Here is a 15,945-nt window from a genome sequence, read left to right as displayed (position 1 = left end):
TGTTGGATGTATTTTTTTTTTTTAATTTGATTTTGTTTTCAACACCCGCACACTATCTCTTTTCATTCTTTATTTTTATAAACTTACACCATTGCATGTGGCACTAAATAATTTTTTTTTTTTTTTTTTTAGATTAATTCTGGTCGAGTTGACGCAAGTCCACGGAATAAAAAAAAAAAAAAAAAAAAAAGAAAAAAAAAGAGGAATATAAGTGTAATAAAAAAATGATACGATTTGCTCGTTTTACAAAAATTCACCGGAAACTGCCATCAGTTTTCCCCAGGGGCGACTGACATTTTATCATCCGGCGCTAAAATCATGTCACCCAGTATTTTCTCCTTTTTTAATTTTCAAGTCTCCGACATTTTAAGAAATGATAATCTGGCTTCGCTTCATATCGTTATCGTGAAAAATGAAAAGACTCTTTTTGCCAGTCTATTAATTCGAATTTCATTAAGGTAAAAGTAGTTGGGAGGGAGAGTGGAAAAGAAGAACCTTTGGTAAATTACAAGCAAAAATGATGATACTCGGAAAGTTTGCCTTTGGGTGTGTGATATTTTCACTATATTTATGGATTTGAAATTGAGAGCAAAGTTTAATTCTTTGGACAGAAGCTGCTAAGAAGCAAGCTAAGCATGAAACATAGAGAGAGAGAGAGAGAGAGAGAGAGAGAGAGAGAGAGAGAGAGAGAGAGAGAGAGATTAATTCTTTTAATGTAAAGTATTAGGAATTGGATATGAGTGTGTAATGTTTGTGTGTATGACAGAGAGAGAGAGAGAGAGAGAGAGAGAGAGAGAGAGAGAGAGAGAGATGAATTCTCTTGATGTAAAATACTAGGAAGAATTGGATATTTGGATATGAGGGTGTGTGTGTGTGTGTGTGTGTGTGTGTGTGTGTGTGTATGAGAGAGAGAGAGAGAGAGAGAGAGAGAGAGAGAGAGAGAGAGACACTGTAAATCTCTCGAGAATGTATGGCTAGGCAGCCCTGAAGTAAAATGAACAGAGAGAGAGAGAGAGAGAGAGAGAGAGAGAGAGAGAGAGAAAGCAAAGCCCCCATACCGTCGTTTTAATCTGTACAAAGCACCCAAATCTCGTGGTTTACCGGCGGGATCAGCAGCCAGCACAACTCGGGCCAGGTTTTCATGACTCCAGAAGTGCTGATTCTAATCCCCAAGATAAAAGTTAAGAGTCTCCCAGGAGCCATTCGAGATACGGAACATGTTTCAGGGCTGTTGTTGTGGCTGCTGTCGCTGTTGCTGTTGCTGTTCCTGCTGCTGTTGTTGTAGCTGCTGCTTCTCCTGGTGCTGTTGTCGGTGCCGTTTGTTCTTGTTGGAGCCGGGGAAAGTTTTCCACTAATATATGGGTTGTTCTCTTTTCTTACTCTCTTATTACATTTACTGTCAGATGGCTTTTTTTGATGTCGTAAGACTTCTTGTTATTGTTGCTTGCTGTGGGTTGTGAAGATGACACCACAAATATAAAGTAAGCAATTACATTATATATATATATATATATATATATATATACAAACATATATATATATATATATATATATATATATATATATATATATATTATGTAATAAAGGTATAAGCCACAAAGAAAAATAAACAACAGAGTTTCTGCAAGACCTTTCGACTCGACGTCCTTTACTCAGCTGAGTAAAGGACGTCGAGTCGAAAGATCTTGTAGAAACCCCGTGTTTTTATTTTTCCTTCGTGGCTAATACCTTTATTTATGGATTTACCACGTTCCAAACTTTCATGATTCAGTATACACACACACACTCACATTATATATATATATATATATATATATATCTATATATATATATATATATATATATATATATATAATATATATATATATATAATATGTGTGTGTGTACAGACAGGGTAGAGAGAGAGAGAGAGAGAGAGCGAGAGAGAGAGAGAGAGAGAGTGGGTGTCCGGGTATGTATGAAAAATATTGTCTACGCGTGTATCCAAGGCCTATAGGCCTCTATCTACTTTAACCAAAAACATTTCTTACAATTATTATTATTATTATTATTATTATTATTATTATTATTATTATTATTATTTCAGCAGATGAACCAATTCACATGGAACGAGCACACTGAAGGGAACGTTGAAATACTTCGTTTATTTTCTAAAGCAATCAGAGTCGCTCTCTTGTCCTCCCCAGCGGGGAAAAGCGACGTCAGAATTGTTCCGAAGGACACCTGGGGTGGGGAGGAGTGGAAGGGGTCGGTGGGGGGGAGGATGGGGTGCCCCATGTGGTCGCCCATGAAATCTTTACACGCATATCCCGCGGCTGAGGTCATGTTTCGCAGCGTGCGCTGCGCCTGGATGTAAACAGTTGACGTTACACCCGTCAGGACGCCTTTTCTCTGCTGACCGGCGTGGCGGGACTTGACGCGCTTTCACAAAAGGGGACATTAATAAAAATGTAAGGGTGGGGGTAGGGGGCGGAGTTTGGGGTGGCGGCGGTGACTCATGATTGTATATACGACTGTCGGGCGAATTTGATCAGCAGATACTGGTTAAACACCTGTCTTTTAGAAAATTTTTCTCTAACTAATCGTTTTAATCAATTTTAAAACCTCATTTCTCTTCATTCTTATCTTCAGTTTACTCTTGGAAATCATCTCCGGCCACGAAATGAACAAAAAATGAGATCAAATCTTAAACTATTACTGACAATGATGTAATTTCTTGGCTTTCTTTAAAATCAACGTAAGATAGTTTCATTTTGCCATGTGTAATCTTTATATATATTCATATATCTTCCGTATCTTAGGTTATTCAAGAGAGTAACAGAATCTTAGCTTAATAAGACTTCTCTGTAGAGTTTTCTTTTTTTATTGAAGATGATTACGGCCATAATAACCAAGGGCAAACAGTGATCAGCTATTATAAATACAGACATACATTCATATATATATATATATATATATATATATATATATATATATATACATATACATACATACACACACACTATATATACATATTATATATATATATATATATATATATATATATATATAATATATATATATCTATATATATATATATGAATAATTATCACGATCGAACCGTGATCCATTTATATATCAATTCAAGCTACAAATGTCCTTTAATATCTAAATTCACTTTACCTCAAATGATATATTTTCATATATGTACGAAGGGGAATTTTTTAATTGATAATAATTTCGTCCCCCCCACCCCATGGGATCGAACCACCAGTCCAAGTGGACGGGGACGAAATCAGGACAGTCAGTGACGCTATCCAATCAGCCAACAGAGACGCTATAAGTTCATATCGATTCTGACCTTACAAATCACCCTCGGTCTGATGCTTTCGTAATTAGAATCGATATGGAACCCCGTCTACCATGTTGGCCAATTCGAGCGTTTGACAGCACGTAGCCTTTTGTTATGAATAATTATCACATCGAACCGTGATCCATTTATATATCAATTCAAGCTACAAATGTCCTTTAATATCTAAATTCACTTTACCTCCAAATGATATATTTTCATATATGTACCGAAGGGGAATTTTTTGTTTTTTTAATTGATAATAATTTCGTCCCCCCATGGGATCGAACCACCGTCCAAGTGGACGGGGACGAAATCAGGACATCAGTGACGCTATCCAATCAGCCAACAGAGACGCTATAAGTTCATATCGATTCTGACCTTACAAATCACCCTCGATCTGGATGCTTTCGTAATTAGAATCGATATGGAACCCCGTCTACCATGTTGGCCAATTCGAGCGTTTGACAGCACGTAGCCTTTTGTTATGAATAATTATCACATCGAACCGTGATCCATTTATATATCAATTCAAGCTACAAATGTCCTTTAATATCTAATTCACTTTACCTCCCAAATGATATATTTTATATATGTACCGAAGGGGAATTTTTTAATTGATAATAATTTCGTCCCCCATGGGATCGAACCACCGTCCAAGTGACGGGGACGAAATCAGGACAGTCAGTGACGCTATCCAATCAGCCAAACAGAGACGCTATAAGTTCATATCGATTCTGACCTTACAAATCACCCTCGATCTGGATGCTTTCGTAATTAGAATCGATATGGAACCCCATCTACCATGTTGGCCAATTCGAGCGTTTGACAGCACGTAGCCTTTTGTTATGAATAATTATCACATCGAACTCGTGATCCATTTATATATCAATTCAAGCTACAAATGTCCTTTAATATCTAAATTCACTTTACCTCCCAAATGATATATTTTCATATATGTACCGAAGGGGGATTTTTTGAATTGATAATAATTTCGTCCCCCATGGGATCGAACCACCGTCCAAGTGGGACGGGGACGAAATCAGGACAGTCAGTGACGCTATCCAATCAGCCAACAGAGACGCTATAAGTTCATATCGATTCTGACCTTACAAATCACCCTCGATCTGGATGCTTTCGTAATTAGAATCGATATGGAACCCCGTCTACCATGTTGGCCAATTCGAGCGTTTGACAGCACGTAGCCTTTTGTTATGATAATTATCACATCGAACCGTGATCATTTATATATCAATTCAAGCTACAAATGTCCTTTAATATCTAAATTCACTTTACCTCCCAAATGATATATCATATATGTACCGAAGGGGAATTTTTTAATGATAATAATTTCGTCCCCCCATGGGATCGAACCACAGTCCAAGTGGACGGGGACGAAATCAGGACAGTCAGTGACGCTATCCAATCAGCCAACAGAGACGCTATAAGTTCATATCGATTCTGACTTACAAATCTTCCGTATCTTAGGTTATCAAGAGAGTAACAGATTGGCCAACATGGTAGACGGGGTTCCATACGATTCTAATTTACGAAAGCAAATCAACCTCGATCTGGATGCTTTCGTAATTAGAATCGATATGGAACCCGTCTACCATGTTGGCCAATTCTGTTACTCTCTTGAATAACCTAAGATACGGAAGATTTGTAAGGTCAGAATCGATATGCCTTATAGCGTCTCGTTTTGCTGATTGGATAGCGTCACTGACTGTCCGATTTCGTCCCCGTCCACTTGGACGGTGTTCGATCCCATGGGGGGACGAAATTATTATCAATTAAAAAATTCCCCTTCGGTACATATATGAAAAATATCATTTGGGAGGTAAAGTGAATTTAGATATTAAAGGCATTTGTAGCTTGATTGATATATGGATCACGGTTCGATGTGATAATTATTCATAACAAAAAAAGGCTACGTGCTGTCAAACCTCGATTGGCCAACATGGTAGACGGGGTTCCATATCGATTCTAATTACGAAAGCATCCAGATCGAGGGTGATTGTAAGGTCAGAATCGATATGAACTTATAGCGTCTCTGTTGGCTGATTGGATAGCGTCACTGACTGTCCTGATTTCGTCCCCTCCACTTGGACGGTGGTTCGATCATGGGGGAATTATTATCAATTAAAAATTCCCCTTCGGTACTATATGAAAATATCATTTGGGAGGTAAAGTGAATTTAGATATTAAAGGACATTTGTAGCTTGATTGATATAAATGGATCACGGTTTCGTGTGATAATTATTCTAACAAAAGGCTACGTGCTGTCAAACGCTCGAATTGGCCAACATGGTAGACGGGGTTCCATATCGATTCTATTACGAAAGCATCCAGATCGAGGGTGATTTGTAAGGTCAGAATCGATATGAACTTATAGCGTCTCTGTTGGCTGATTGGATAGCGTCACTGACTGTCCTGATTTCGTCCCCGTCCACTTGGACGGTGGTTCGATCCCATGGGGGGACGAATTATTATCAATTTAAAAAATTCTTCGTACTATATGAAAATATATCATTTGGGAGGTAAATGAATTTAGATATTAAAGGATTTGTAGCTTGATTGATATATAAATGGATCACGTTCGATGTGATAATTATTCATAAAAAAACAAAAGGCTACGTGCTGTCAAACGCTCGATTGGCCAACATGGTAGACGGGGTTCCATATCGATTCTAATTACGAAAGCATCCAGATCGAGGGTGATTTGTAAGGTCAGAATCGATATGAACTTATAGCGTCTCTGTTGGCTGATTGGATAGCGTCACTGACTGTCCTGATTTCGTCCCCGTCCACTTGGACGGTGGTTCGATCCCTGGGGGGACGAAATTATTATCAATTAAAAAATCCCTTCGGTACATATATGAAAATATAATCATTTGGGAGGTAAAGTGAATTTAGATCTTAAAGACATTTGTAGCTTGAATTGATATATAAATGGATCACGGTTCGATGTGATAATTATTCATAACAAAAGGCTACGTGCTGTCAAACGCTCGAATTGGCCAACATGTAACGGGGTCCATATCGATTCTAATTACGAAAGCATCCAGATCGAGGGTGATTTGTAAGGTCAGAATCGATATGAACTTATAGCGTCTCTGTTGGCTGATTGGTAGCGTCACTGACTGTCCTGATTTCGCCCGTCCACTTGGACGGTGGTTCGATCCCATGGGGGACGAAATTATTATCAATTAAAAAATTCCCCTTCGGTACATATATGAAAATATATCATTTGGGAGGTAGTGATTTAGATATTAAAGGACATTTGTACTTGAATTGATATATAAATGGATCACGGTTCGATTGAGATTTATTCATAACAAGGCTACGTGCTGTCAAACGCCTGAATTGGCCACATGGTAGACGGGGTTTCCATATCGATTCTAATTACGAAAGCATCCAGATCGAGGGTGATTTGTAAGGTCAGAATCGATATGAACTTATACGTCTCTGTTGGGCTGATTGGATAGCGCACTGACTGCCTGATTTCGTCCCCGTCCATTGGCGGTGGTCGATCCTGGGGTGGGGGACGAAATTATTATCAATTAAAAAATTCCCCTTCGGTACATATATGAAAATATATCATTTGGGAGTAAAGTTGAATTTAGATATTAAAGGACATTTGTAGCTTGATTGATATATAAATGGATCACGGTTCGAGTGATAATTATTCATAACAAAAGCTACGTGCTGTCAAACGCTCGAATTGGCCACATGGTAGACGTTCCATATCGATTCTAATTACGAAAGCATTCCAGACGAGGGTGATTTGTAAGGTCAGAATCGATATGAACTTATAGCGTCTCTGTTGGCTGATTGGATAGCGTCCACTGACTGTCCTGATTTCGTCCCCGTCCACTTGGACGGTGGGTTCGATCCCATGGGGTGACGAAATTATTATCAATTAAAAATTCCCCTTCGGTACATATATGAAAATATATCATTTGGGAGGTAAAGTGAATTTAGAATTAAAGGACATTTGTAGCTTGATTGATATATAATGGATCACGGTTCGATGTGATAATTCATTCAACAAAAGCTACGTGCTGTCAACGCTCGAATTGGCCAACTGGTAGACGGTTCCATATCCGATTCTAATTACGAAAGCATCCAGATCGAGGGTGATTTGTAAGGTCAGAATCGATATGAACTATATCGTCTCTGTTGGCTGATTGGATAGCGTCACTGACTGTCCTATTTCGTCCCCCGTCCAACTTGGACGGTGGTTCGATCCCATGGGGGGACGAAATTATTATCAATTAAAAATTCCCCTTCGGTACATATATGAAAATATATCATTTGGGAGGTAAAGTGAATTAGATATTAAAGGACATTTGTAGCTTGAATTGATATATAAATGGATCACGGTTCGATGTGATAATTATTCATAACAAAAGGCTACGTGCTGTCAAACGCTCGAATTGGCCACATGGTAGACGGGGTTTCATATCGATTCTAATTACGAAGCATCCAGATCGAGGGTGATTTGTAAGGTCAGAATCGATATGAACTTATAGCGTCTCTGTTGGCTGATTGGATACGTCACTGACTGTCCTGATTTCGTCCCCGTCCACTTGGACGGTGGTTCGATCCCATGGGGGGACGAAATTATTATCAATTAAAAAATTCCCCTTCGTACATATGAAAATATATCATTTGGGAGTAAAGTGAATTTAGATATTAAAGGACATTTGTAGCTTGAATTGATATATATATATTATATATATATATATATATATATATATATATACTATATATAATATATATATATATATATATATATATTCAAATAGGGATGTACCTACTATCAAGAGAAGAAATGGTGTTATTTATTGTTTACAAATACGCTTTCCGTAATCAGATCACATCCACTGAGCCTTCTCACTTCCCTGTAGTTTGGGCAGAACTGAAAGGTCTACACCAGACCTCATATTCCTTTTAACACTTTACGGCCCATGGGGATGTCTTTGGTTAATAAGGCCTATGCTGAAATATAGCCAAAGTTTTTACAAGGTCACTCATTTCTGTTGATAAAAAGTCAATATACCTGTTTTCACGCGGAAGTCTTGCATTCATCGCAGCAATACACACAAGTCTACAGACAGATAACGAACATTCCAGGAAACATTTTTTTTTGTAATACTGTCATCAGGATAAATACTTGTGAATCACCTTGATGTCTCTTGCCTCATCGCTTTACTTCCAGTTTCTTCTTAGCAAGGGACCAGTTCTTCTTTACTTATCACCTGCTTTCTTGCTGTTCAAGGATTCAGTATGTGGGTGAATGAGAGAATCTCTCTCTCTCTCTCTCTCTCTCTCTCTCTCTCAAACAACGCATGCTAAGTACAAATGCTGTGAATGAATTGTCTGCTGTAGGGTCGAGGGGTCAGACCAGTGTTTCGACCATAGATGGAGATCTATGGTTTCAACAGTGGAAACAACGACAGATAGAGAACGTGAGGAGGACGATTTAGAGGAATTGTCGTTCCCGGAGACACCCTGTCCGAAGGGTGGCTCCGGAACGCATTTCCTTCCTCGGGCTCTGTGGTTAAAAAAAAAATAAATAAATAAAAATAAAAATAAAAAATAAAAAATAAAAAGGAAGCAACTCTCTCTCTCTCTCTCTCTCTCTCTCTTTCTTTATTCAGGCGAAATCTCTCATAATTGCCTTCCTTAACTTTCACAAAAGCGACCTTTCGAAATGTCATCTAGTCGATCTGTCGATCTGTCGAGAGAGAGAGAGAGAGAGAGAGAGAGAGAGAGAGAGAGAGAGAGAGAGAGAATTAAAGTCTTGAATTAAGCAACGGGGAGTGACAGGTTAACCTCTTGGTTTGGCTCGAGGTTTAAATATTACTGCTACATCGCCAGAGACCTTTCAGACAAACGAATGAATCAATCGGACTGTAAAATATTGTATGATACAAAATATTCTATGAAATCTGCCTCGTGAGGACACTCTATGAAATTCAGGGGGAGAGGAGATTAAAAATGGTACCGGAATATTTGGTCGAAGTTGGTTCAGGTAAAAAATTTATGGTTGCAATTCTTTTGTTATTGTAGTTCTTAGTCATTGGGATTATTTTGTCGTCGTAATTTTTGGCTGTTGTCATTTTTTGCTGCTTGTAGTACTTGGACATTGTGATTATTTGGTTTTTGTGATTTTTGGTTGTTGTAATTCTTGGTCATTGTGATTATTTGGTTGTTGTGATTTCTGGTTGTCATAATTCTTGATTATTGTAGTTCTCATGTGTTGTATTTCTTGGTCATTGTTATTTTTATCCTGTGATTCTTGGTAATTGTAATTTTTTGGTTATTGTAATTCATAGTTATTATAATTATTTTCGTGTTGCAATTTTTGGTTGTTATTCTAATTCTTTGGTTGTTGCAATTCCTGGTTATTGTACTAGTTTTTTGTTGTAATTCATGGTTATTGTAATACTTTGGTTGTTTTATTTCTTATTTATTCTAATTCTTTGGTTGTTGCAATCTGGGTTACTTTAATTCTTTGGCTGTTGTATTCTTGGTAACTGTATTTCTTTGGTTGTTGTGATTCTTGGCTACTGTTAGTTGTTGTAATTCTTGGTTATTTTAATTCTTTGGTTGTTGTAATTCTTGGTTATTGTAGTTATTAGGTTTTTGCAATTCTTGGCCATTGTAATTCTTTGGTTTTTGTAATTCTGGTTACTGTAATTATTAGGCTGTTGTAAATCTTGGTCATTATATTTATTCATTTGTTGTAAATCTTGGTTATAATAATTTTTGGTTATTTTAAATCTTGGTCATTGTAATTCTTTGGTTGTTGTAATTCCGGTTACTGTAATTATAAGGTTGTTGTAAATCTTGGTCATCGTAATTATTTGGTTGTTGTAAATCTTGGTTATAGTAATTTTTGGTTATTGTAATTCTTGGTCATTGCAATTTTAGTTGTTGTAATTCATGGTTATTGTAATCGTTTGGTATGTGATTCTTGGTCATTGTAATTCTTTGGTTGATGTATTTCTTGGTTACTGTTATTGTTTGGTTATTGTATTTCTTTTGCTGTTGTAATTCTTGGTTACTATAACACTATTGTTGTATTTCTTCGTTAATGTAATACTGTTGGTTTTGTATTTCTTGGTCATTGTAATTCTTTTGATGTTGTAATTCTTGGTTCGTGTAATTTTTTCTATTGTTATAATTCTTGTTTACTACAATTCTTGGGGCTATTTATGGGATAATATTTTGATATATATACATGTATTAGTCAGTGTGTGGGTAATTCATATGCACATATATATATATATATATATATATATATATAGAAATATATGTATATATAACGTATATATATGGATGTATGTATGTATGTATGTATGTATGTATGTATGTATATATATGTATATATATATATATATATATATATATATATTATATATATATATATATATATCAGCAAAAAGCCACAGGAAAATTTTAAAAAAAGAAAGACAGAGTGCCAAGTACTTTCGTGTATTTACCACATCTTCGGGGCACAAAGTAATACAAAAACATAAAAACTATTGAGCAAGAAAGCTCTCACAAAAGCAAAGTGGAAAAGAATTATATATGTATGTACAATAAGGCCATTACAAACAGAAACAGCATTCGTCCAGATTACCCTACCGCTTAACGCCCCAAAAAATCAAAAGAAAAAAAAGTAATTGCCCAATGACCCAATTACTTACAGAAGAGAAAAACACTGACTATGTCAACCAGTTTTTTTATAAAACAACTGAACTCACAATAATAACGGCACTAACAACATACTTATAACACCAATAAACAAAGATAACTGATTGAACAATATTATCAATATGAAATACATAAAACAAAAAAAAAAAAAAATTGACTAGTACAAAAACTTTAAGGATAATGATAAAACTCACAAGAATACATAAGAAGGAACTTGACAATACACCAAATTAAAGAATAATGTTAAAACTCTTCACTATTTTATCTATGATAAGATTGTCTAATTTGTACATACCAGGGCTCAAATTTAAAAGTTTTTCCAGAATATTGTCTTTATAAACGCAGATTCAATTATATTCCTACTAATATAATCGTTACAAAATAAAATCTCTTTTGCCTCTGTCCAAATAGTGAAGAGTTTTAACATTATTCTTTAATTTGGTGTATTTGTCAAGTTCCTTCTTATGTATTTCTTGTGAGTTTTTAACATTATACTTAAAGTTTTTGTACTAGTCAAAATTTTTTTTTTTCTTTTTTTTATGTATTTTCAAATATTGATAATATTGTTCATCAGTTATCTTTGTTTAGTGTGTTATAAGTATGTTGTTAGTGCCGTTATTATGTTACTATTCATAATTGTGATTTCAGTTGTTTATAAAAAACTGTTGACCTTTTATTGTCAGTGTTTTTTGTTCTCTCTGTAAGTATTGGGTCATTGGGCAATTACTTTTTTTTTCTTTTGATTTGTTGTGGTGTTAAGCGGTTGGGTAATCTGGACGAATGCTGTTTCTGTTTGTAATGGCCTTATTGTACATAACATATATAATTCTTTTCCACTTTGCTTTTTGTGAGAGCTTTCTTGCTCAATAGTTTTTATGTTTTGATTACTTTGTGCCCCGAAGATGTGGTAAATACACGAAAGTACTTGGCACTCTGTCTTTTCTTTTTTAAAAATTTTCCCTGTGGCTTTTGCTGGTAAACAAAATCACGTGCTTACTTTTGTGATTTTATAGTATATATATATATTATATATATATATATATATATATATATATATATATATATATATATATTATGTTTATATAAATATATATATATTATATATATATTATAATATATATATATATATAGATATATATATATATATATATATATATATATATATATATATATATATATATATATTATATATATATTGAGTGACAATTAAGACACTCTTTAGGATATGTTAGTGAATTACGTAAAATTCACTTAAAGGCTTCTGTTTGATTTCGGATACACCTATCTATAAATACATATCTGGTAATAAAGACTAAATAAATACATTTAAAATCCCATCTAGATAATCTTCCTTTCAGTCAGATGTTTATTCAGTAAAATAAAAAAAAGTAGGAAATGAGTCTGCAGGTTTTTCATCCATTTTCTTTCATCTTTTTTTTTCTTTTTTTCTTTTTCTTTAATAGGAAATGTCATTCGCTTCATCTGCGCCAAGTGTCCGTCCGTCCTCCTGATTCGTTCCATCAAAATTTGTTTTCCCTTTCGTTGCAGTCTATTACATTTTCCCCTAACTCCACTGACCTTCTTTTCCTACCCCTCATCATCATCATCATCATCATCATCATCATCATCATCATCATCATCATCTTCTGCTCCCCACCCCAACCATCATCTCTCCCTATCGACATCCACTTTCTGCTCCCCTCTCCGAGTGTGTCTACGTACACGCGAGTGTGCGTGCCAGTGTGCGTAAGTAACAGGACGTGTGTGTGTGTGTGTAGAGAGAGAGTGTGTATGTGCGTGCGTGCGTGCGTAGTCCCTTCCCTTAACAGAGCTGTCAGGCATCCGCCCTTCAGCTGCCATAGGTAATTTGGCCTTTTCTCCTGACGATCCCTCTGACAGGTGCTCATGAAAGGCCTTGATGGGGGGAAGAAGGAAGAGGGTGATGGGGCCGGGGCGGGGGGGGGGTGGGGGAATGGTGGTACTTAGGGGAAGGGTCTAGGCGTCCGCCTGAGAGGAACGGGGAAGAAGGGATGGGTTTTTTGGGTTTTTGCCCTAAAGGGAAAGTAAAGTAAAGAAAGGGGGGAGGAGGAGGAGGAGGAATAGAGGAAGGTCTTTTCGCAGGCGGCGGTTTGTTACACATTTACCAGATTATGTTACGCCCCTGTCAGGCTGAAGTAGGTCTATTGACAGTCTGTCACCTTTCTTGAATCGATATTAGATTTTTCCCCTTCTTTTTATTTTTTTTTTTTTTGGGGGGGAGGGATGTCTCCCGTGTTTCAAGAATCTCTCTCTCTCCTCTCTCTCTCTCTCTTCTCTCTCTCGTCTCTCTCTCTCGTTTGTGAAGTGAGATTATCTTTTGGCATTTGTATTACATGCCTTCGGACTCTCTCTCTCTCTCTCTCTCTCTCTCTCTCATAAACGTGAATCCACATAAGCATTTGGATGTCAAATGATTACGCTCTCTCTCTCTCTCTCTCTCTCTCTCTCTCTCTCTCTCTCTCTCACGCAAAATCACACAGGCAAAATATGTTTGCAATTTTATATAGATAATTTTTTGCAATAATTCATCTCTCATGCTCTCATACACACACACACACACACACACACCTTTCATGACCGTAATTCATTTTGAAAAAGGACAATAATAATGAATGAATTGCATATTTCTAGTTAAAGTTATTATTATAAGAAGCTCTGGCTTTTTAGACCACTGGATTACTCAATTCTAAATAGAATACCGAATTACGACGCGTTAAAAATTGCTTTCCAACTATTCCCTCCCCCAGCCCCCAGCCCCCCAGAATTTATCTGTGGATACTGGAATCGATTCTAAGGAATCAACGTTAATATTTTAATCTGAATTTCATTTTAAGAAATGACGGACTCTTAAAATAAAATTGATTTGGGTTAACTTATTAATTCAAAGAAGCTCAATTCTGGAATGCATTAAGTATTGTTGAATAAAAAAAATAATTTTGAAGAGCTTAACCTAATTATTGAATTGTTTTACCATTCCATGCATTAGAGCATCGTGCATTACTAAGGATTAGTTACTTTATATTTCCCTACGGTTGAACTTATTTTATAAACAATTATTATTATTATTATTATTATTATTATTATTATTATTATTATTATTATTATTCATTATTATTATTATTGTTTTATTATTATTGAAAACCGCGGTTTTCACTCATCCTTTCTAGCAAATTGTACCTGAATTTTGAATATGCCAACGGTCCTTAGTTGATAAATTATTATTATTATTTATTATCATTGTTATTATTATTATTATAAAGAGTTGCCGTTTACTCTCCCATTCTAGCAAACTGTACCTGAACTTTGTATCTGTAGCTGACATTATTATTATTATTATTATTATTATTATTATTATTATTATTATTATTATTATTATTATTATTATTGGTCAGCATTGTTTGAGAGTAACCGTTCATAACTTTTTTTTTTCGTTCATCTAAATTTTGTGTACTGTGTCATATCCACCTTGTCAATCTGGATATGGCAATGAGCTGAAATAAAGGCTAATATTATTATTATTATTATTATTATTATTATTATTATTATTATTATTATTATTGATTATTATTATTATTATTATTATAGATCAAGCATACGTATTTCCGTAAGTGGCTTTTGCCTCTTCCCAAAAAGAATCATCTTTATGAAAATGCAGTTTATAGTGGAAAAATTACAAATTAAAACAATAAACTCGCTGTTGAGTTGTAGTGTTGTTCTAGCCTTCCAACTGATCGCATTCGTCTTAGCTATTGGTGTCTGATGCCGAACAATCTGTATAGCACTGTATTCTTGAACAATATTTAAAATTAATTATGTTTTATGTGACTGTCCAGTGTTCAGCTAACAATGGATATAAACCGTTGAAGGAAATATCATAAACTTTCTCATTTACAGTTTGTCCAGTTGTGATTTATTGAATGAGATTGAATGAGATGTGATATAAATATTAAGAACAAATTCTTTGGGCCACGCCTCTAAGAAATAATGGTTGAAATTTGCTATTAATGATGATATCTGTACACTCTCTCTCTCTCTCTCTCTCTCTCTCTCTCTCTCTCTCTCTCTCTCTCTCATAGGCACTGAGACTAAAACTCTTTCAATTCCTGTTGGCTTTTATGCAGCCCTCCCATTTTCTCTCTACGTCTCCCCTTTTTACTCCTTCTAACGCTCCTTCTTTCCCCTTTATTCCCTCTCTTGCCCCTACCGCCTTCTCCCCATCCTCCTCCTCTTCCTCTACCTCCTCCTCCTCCTCCTCCTCCTCCTACCGATTCTGTGGCGCTCCCTTTGGAAAACCCTCCTTAGTTCCCTCACTAGCTCCTCTCTGGATATGGAACTCCTACTCCTCCTCCCCCTCCTCCTCCTCCCCCTCCCCTCCCCCTCCCCGCCTCCTCCTCTCCTCCCCTCCACCTCCCCCTCCCAATCCTCCTCCTCCTGATTCTCTGAAACTCCCTTCGGATAACCCTCCTTAGTTACCTCACTAGCTCTTCTTCCTATATGGAACTCCTTATCCACCTCCTCCTTCTCCTCCACCTCCTCTTCCTGCTCCTCAGCTTCCTCCTCCTCCTCAGCTTCCTCCTCCTCCTCTTCCTCCATCTCCACCTCCTCCTCCTCTTCCTCCTCCTCCTCCTCCTACCATGCTTCCATTTTCAGGTCTTCCAGCACCCCTCTGCTTGGACGAACAGAGAGAGAGAGAGAGAGAGAGAGAGAGAGAGAGAGAGAGAGGCACAGCCCTTGTAGCTCGGGAATATTCATGGGCCGCGTCATGTGTCTAGATCCCAGATGAATTATTTCCAGGTTCCAGGCCATAAAGTGGGCGTTATGGAGATAGAGATGCGAGGAAGGGTGATGAG

The 15,945-nt window shown here is 36.4% G+C and overlaps 1 protein-coding gene across 1 annotated transcript; it reads right to left on the bottom strand.

The window, feature by feature from the left end:
- Positions 1-1,222: 1,222 nt before the first annotated feature.
- On the bottom strand, positions 1,223-15,688 carry LOC135201191 (uncharacterized). The gene is made up of 4 exons (XM_064230069.1): positions 15,503-15,688; positions 6,738-6,863; positions 2,104-2,421; positions 1,223-1,351 (listed from the first exon to the last, which is right to left on the bottom strand). Exons 1-4 carry the CDS (start codon positions 15,686-15,688, stop codon positions 1,223-1,225), a joined length of 759 nt encoding a protein of 252 aa, XP_064086139.1.
- Between the last annotated feature and the right edge of the window lie 257 nt (positions 15,689-15,945).

This window comes from Macrobrachium nipponense, chromosome 28 (genome assembly GCF_015104395.2).
Source record: "Macrobrachium nipponense isolate FS-2020 chromosome 28, ASM1510439v2, whole genome shotgun sequence".
In the NCBI taxonomy this organism is placed as follows: Eukaryota; Metazoa; Arthropoda; class Malacostraca; order Decapoda; family Palaemonidae; genus Macrobrachium; species Macrobrachium nipponense.
The sequence above is the reverse complement of the archived record's forward strand: the minus strand, read 5'-3'. Positions and strand labels throughout refer to the sequence as shown.

Bases quoted from the DNA above. Each gene is read 5' to 3' on its own strand.
- LOC135201191 (XM_064230069.1), bottom strand. From the start codon at position 15,688: ATGGAGGAAGAGGAGGAGGAGGAAGCTGAGGAGGAGGAGGAAGCTGAG. The intron at 6,864-15,502 runs GTGGAGGGGAGG...CCCCCACCCCAG, and splicing joins AGGAGGATTGGGAGGGGGAG to GATCGACCACCGCCAATGGA. The intron at 1,352-2,103 runs GTGAATTGGTTC...CCCATATATTAG, and splicing joins CTTCAGTGTGCTCGTTCCAT to TGGAAAACTTTCCCCGGCTC.